This window comes from Bison bison, unplaced genomic scaffold (genome assembly GCF_000754665.1).
Source record: "Bison bison bison isolate TAMUID 2011002044 unplaced genomic scaffold, Bison_UMD1.0 scf7180017864270, whole genome shotgun sequence".
Taxonomy (NCBI): domain Eukaryota; kingdom Metazoa; phylum Chordata; class Mammalia; order Artiodactyla; family Bovidae; genus Bison; species Bison bison.
Window position 1 is genome coordinate 6,241,097 of NW_011494842.1, and position 5,288 is coordinate 6,246,384.

General features: G+C 59.4%; 1 protein-coding gene across 1 annotated transcript in view; it reads right to left on the reverse strand.

Annotated features, from left to right (window-relative positions):
• The window catches only part of GRM4 (glutamate receptor, metabotropic 4), a 103,858-nt gene that overhangs the window by 12,022 nt on the left and 86,548 nt on the right, over positions 1-5,288 (reverse strand). Inside the window, exon 11 of the mRNA XM_010848719.1 lies at positions 1,088-2,023. Within this exon, the coding sequence (XP_010847021.1) occupies positions 1,088-2,023 (936 nt within the window). The remainder of the gene's footprint in view (positions 1-1,087; positions 2,024-5,288) is intronic.

Sequence of the window (5,288 nt, forward strand, 5' to 3'; positions counted from 1 at the left end):
GACTTCCCAGCCCCAGCATCCTTACAGTGGGCAAGTGGCTTCTACCCTCCTTGTGCCAAGTGATTATTACAACACCTGTGAGGACTGCAGACGGGGGGTCATGGCCAATCTACAATGAAGACGCTGAGGCGGAGGCCAGCTGGCTTGCCCAGGATCCCACAGTCAGACACGGAGCTAGGGTCCTCGGTCCCCCCGATCTGCCCCATCTCTGGCCTCTGACTTCAGGGACTCCCAGTCCTCCAAGATAAAACCCCAGAACCCAGGCAGCACTGGGGCTGTGATGTGGGCAGAGTCCACAGGGCCCTTGGGGTGTGTGTGTCTGACTTGAGAGCCTGGCGGAGCCAGCAGACGGCAGCCCTTCAGCAGCTCCAGCAGGCAGAGCGAGGGCCCTGAGCTGACGCTGCCAGGCCTCCTGATCCGATCCCAGGCTTTGGGGCAGCTTTGGGCTGGAAAGGGAGGGAGCCAGTGCCCGATACGTCACCCACCCCGGGGACCCCTGGGGCTCCTGGAGGGCAGCAAGGAGGCCGCAGAGAGGGGGAAGAAGAGAGGAGTGGACAGAAAGGAAGCTGGGCTGAGCAGGGAAAGAGAAAAGGGAGAGCCTAAAAAAGAGTGTGAATCCCCTGAGCGTACAATGGTCAGAACTCCACACCCTCACTGCCAACGGCCTGGGTTCAATCCCCGGTCAGGGAACTAAAAATCCTATAAGTCACGCGGCACGGCCAGAAAAAAAAAGAAAATGAAGAATGGAAGAGCACGCAGCATCCCGGAGGGCAGAGACGACAGAAGGAGACGGGAATGAGATGGGGAGGAGGAAAGGATGGGGTGGGAGAGGCAGGGATGAAGAGTCAGGGAAGGTGGAGGGTGGAGAGAGGGCGGGAAGGAGCAGGAAGGACAGAGACAAGATGGGGTTGGGGGCACAGAGAGAAAAGGGAGAGGACGGGAGAAGAGAAGGGAGGGAGGCAAGAGAGAGGCAAACGCCGGAGAGAAAACTGAGCCGGGGAAGGCAGGCACATCCGGAGGGGCCGGCCAGCCCTGGGAGGCTGCGCCCTGCTCGCCCCCCGCCCCCCTACCTGCCCCCGTGACTCACCTTGTCGGCCGACTGCGAGGTGCCGAAGAAGATGGGGATGAAGGCGAGCCAGACGATGCAGGTGGTGTACATGGTGAAGCCTATGGGCTTGGCCTCATTGAAGGTCTCGGGCACGCCGCGCGTCTTGATGGCATACACGGTGCACGTGACCATCAGCAGCATGCTGTAGCCCAGCAGGCAGATGAGCGACAGGTCCGAGATGTCGCACTTGAGCACCCCCCTGGCGAAGCGGGGGTCCAGTGTCCGCTGGTCCTGGAAGTCCACCACCGAGTGCGACGGGTCCACCACGAACCACACGCAGATGCCCAGCAGCTGCAGGGAGATGAGGCTGAAGGTGATGGCCAGCTGCGAGGCGGGGCTGATGAAGCGTGGGGCGCTGACCGACCGCTTGCCCTGCTCGAAGATGCGGTAGATGCGGTTGGTCTTGGTGAGCAGGGCCGCGTAGCTGATGCTCATGCCGAGCCCCAGGAAGATCCGGCGCAGAGAGCAGGTGCCCAGGTCGGGCTCGGCGATCATGAGGAAGGTGGTGGCGTAGCACAGGAAGATGCCTGCCAGCAGCACGTAGCTCAGCTCGCGGCCCGAGGCCTTGACGATGGGTGTGTCGTTGTAGCGCACGAAGGTGACCACCACGAACAGCGTGGCGGCGATGCCCGCCACGGCCAGGAAGAGGGGCAGCACGGCCCAGGGCGAGCCCCACTCCAGCTTGATGATGGGGATGGGCCGGCAGCCCGTGCGGTTCTCCGTGGGCCGCATGTCGTAGGGACAGGCCTTGCAGGTGTAGCCGTCCACCTGGTACTGGTACCCCGTGCAGGGCTCGCAGTGCCAGCAGCAAGGCATGCCCTTCACCGTCTTCTTCCGCTCGCCCGGCTGGCAGGGCAGGCTGCAGACGGAGCGGGGCAGCTGCTGGCCACTCCCCGGCCAGAGCATCCGCTCTATCTGTCAACGACAGCGCAGGGGAGCCGGCCTCAGGACACGCTGCCCAGTGCCCTGGACCGCCCCCTGAGCTGGCATCCTGGAACCTCGTGTCTGAATTGCTCAGTCAGATGGCCAAAATCCAGCTGCTCAGCTGGCCCTGCCAGGATCGACCGAATCCAACAGCTGCATTTAAATAAGCTCCCGGGCACGATTTAGACCTAGATGACCAGCAGGGAATCCTGCTCCAATACAAAACCCCCAAGGGTCATACAGAGACCAGCAGTGACAACCGAGAGTCACAGGACAGAGCGCGGAGAGCCTGCAGCCCGGACTCCCAGCCCTGTGAGGCCTCGCTACTCACGGTGATCCCCGACCGGCTGCATCAGCGTCACCCAGGAGCGGGTTAGAAATGTAAATGTGTGGCCACCCCAGGCCTACTGACTCAGAATCCGAGTTTTTGTTTTTTTTCTTTTAATATTTTTTTTTAATGTGGACCATTTGTAAAGTCTTTATTGAATTTGTTACAATTGCTTCTGTTGTTTCATGTCCTGGTTTTTTTAGCCATGAGGCATGAAGGATTTTAGCTCCCTGATCAGGGACTGCACCCTCATCTGCTGCATTGGAAAGTGAAATCTTAACCACTGGACCAGGGAAGTCCCAGAATCTGAGTTTTAACCAAACCCCACAGGTGACTGGTGTGCGCACACAAAGGGGAGACACACTGCCCTGTGGCTCAGCCCCCAGGGCCTCCGCGTGGTACAGGCAGTCAGGTTCAGCAGAGAACAATGAACAAAGGTTCAATCAGAGAACCTGCAACGTGTGCCCAGGGCTGAGTGTTTCTTTGCCTCTTGCTTTGAATGAGTGCATTCTGTTACATGCCTCTGAAGACACAACTGCTGCGAGCAAAGGAACACAGAAGCTGGCATGCCCTACTGAGTGTGTCACGAAGTTCTGGAAAGTAAGCGAGAGCCCCCACGAGCTCCAGGCTCTGGGCAAAGGGAGCCTGGCCACACTTGGGAGCCATATTCCAAGCATCAGCTCTTTGGAAGGGTCATGCTTAGAGAATGGCTTTGGGACTTCCCCTGTGGCTCAGAAGGTAAAGTATCTGCAATGTAGGAGACCTGGGTTCAATCCCTGGGTTGGGAAGACCCCCTGGAAGAGGGCACGGCAACCCACTCCAGTATTCTTGCCTGGACAATCCCCATGGACAGAGGAGCCTGGTGGGCTACAGTCCAGAGGGTCACAGAGTCGGACACAACTAAATGACTAACACTTTCACTTTCACGCTTAGAGAATAGCAGGCCCTTTGTCCTGGGAGCTCACTCCAGGAGAAGGAATAGCCAGTTGGTTTGGGGCTGAAGGGAGGGTTTTAGAGATGAGAAAATGGGTGAGTGAGGTGGGTTGGAGCAGGCAGGGTGGAGAATCCAAAGATGGCTTCATGGTAGATGGGGACAAAAATCTCAAGGAGGAAATTCGCCTTGTGGCTCTGGGCATGACCATCCCCTAAAAGCCAACGAGCACAGCAGTGACCAGGGCCAACTACCATCCTGCAGGAACAAGGGGGCAGGACAATCTCTGGGCACCAGACCTGTGATGCTGCAGGGGGACCCAGGGATCTAGGGGGATGGGGGTGTTCCGGGAAACTGTGGCTCCAGTGGAAAGAGCAGTGAATGAGGTCAAATGTTGGGATCACAGTTCTGTCGCTAGCTGGCTGTGCGCCCTTGAGCAAACACCTCAGCCTCTCTGAGCCTTTGTTGTCCCGCCTGATCCAAAGACAGCAGATGCAAGGCCACAAGAGCCCTCTGTGACTTACGGCGGCTTCTACTTGGAAGTTCTGTCTGCTTCTCCAGAGCATCAGCCCCAGGAGGACAGGGCCTTTGAGTTACTTCCCTGCTGTCTGCAGCCCCCAGCCCAGGGCTGGCCCAAGGTGGGGCCAATGAATTGCGGTGGAGTCTCCAAGAAGCAGTGAGGTCTGGCCACCGGAGCGAGAGCCCTCGGGAGGGACGGGGAAGGTGTGGCGGTTGAGGACCAGTCCTGCATCGCCGCCTCTCTCCCCCCAGTTCCATGCTGGTGGAGGGGCTTGGATTCCGTGGGATGGGACCCGGGAATCACTCCCACCCCCCAGGCCTGCCTTCATTTACCATACCTGCAGAATGGGGTGATAACAGTGCCCGCCCCACAGGGCTGGCATCCCCACAGTTAGGTAAGTTGATGAGAACAGGAGCCGTCACAGCAGGTGCTCCATAAGGATGAGCTGCCTGCCACTGCCAGCGAATGGAGGCCCCACCCCTCCCCGCTACGCCGGATCTGAACGAGACAGGCCTCCATCTGGGCTGGGGTCCCACCCTGCCCACACTGCTCCCACCCACTCTGTTCTGTCTGTCTGTCTCTGCTCAGCAACCCAAGGAGCATCACTGTAGGAATGGGCTCTATCCCCGCCACGCTGCGTGGCCTTTGGAACCTCCCTAGGGCTGGGTTTCGAGATATTCCTTCTGATTTGGAAGACTGTTGGGGATAAATGAGATCATGGGCAGAGAGTGCCCTGAAAAGCTCCAGGGCTTGCAGCCGAAAGAGATGCTTACAGGAGCGGATGGCAGGGACGTGACGTGACTCTCCCAGATCTGGGCCTGCCGAGCCTGTCCGGTCCACCTGGACGTCACGCTGTGCCCACCCCGCGTGCGGCTCACCCTCCACCCAGAGAGGGGACCAGTCAGTCCACAGGCACCACCTCGAGGCGCCAACCACAGGTCCCTTTTATCCCCAAAACATGGCATTATTTGTAGCCAGGGACATTGAGGGCAGGAGGGAGATCTCAAGTCCCTGGGACAGCCATGGCCTGGAAGAGCAGGGCTGGGGACCCAGGAGAAGCCCTTTCCTGCCACCGAGAAAGATGATGGCCTTCCCATGGAGTCTGATGGAGTCATTCTCAAACTGCTACCCGCCAGCAGAACCCCACTGCACGACTGTGCTCCTCTCATCCTTCTCTGTCCAGATACAGCTCTCTCCCTCCTCACCTTTCTCCCCATCCCCACCCCCACCCCCAAGACTCTGAGCCCCCGCACCCCAGTGTGAATTCATCTGTCTGCAGGGTTTGCCCTGTGAGGGGAGCACACAGGAGGGCCCAGGCGACGGGGAAGGACAGGGGCAGGGAGGGCGGGAGCCCAGCTGCCCTGCTCTTCTGTTCTGGAGTTTGGGGGCTCAGGCCCTTTGACGGAAGGAAGCCCCAACTCAGCAGCACCAAACCCAGGCGTCAGGGCTCCCCTCCAGGGGCCGAGTGCCCTCTCCT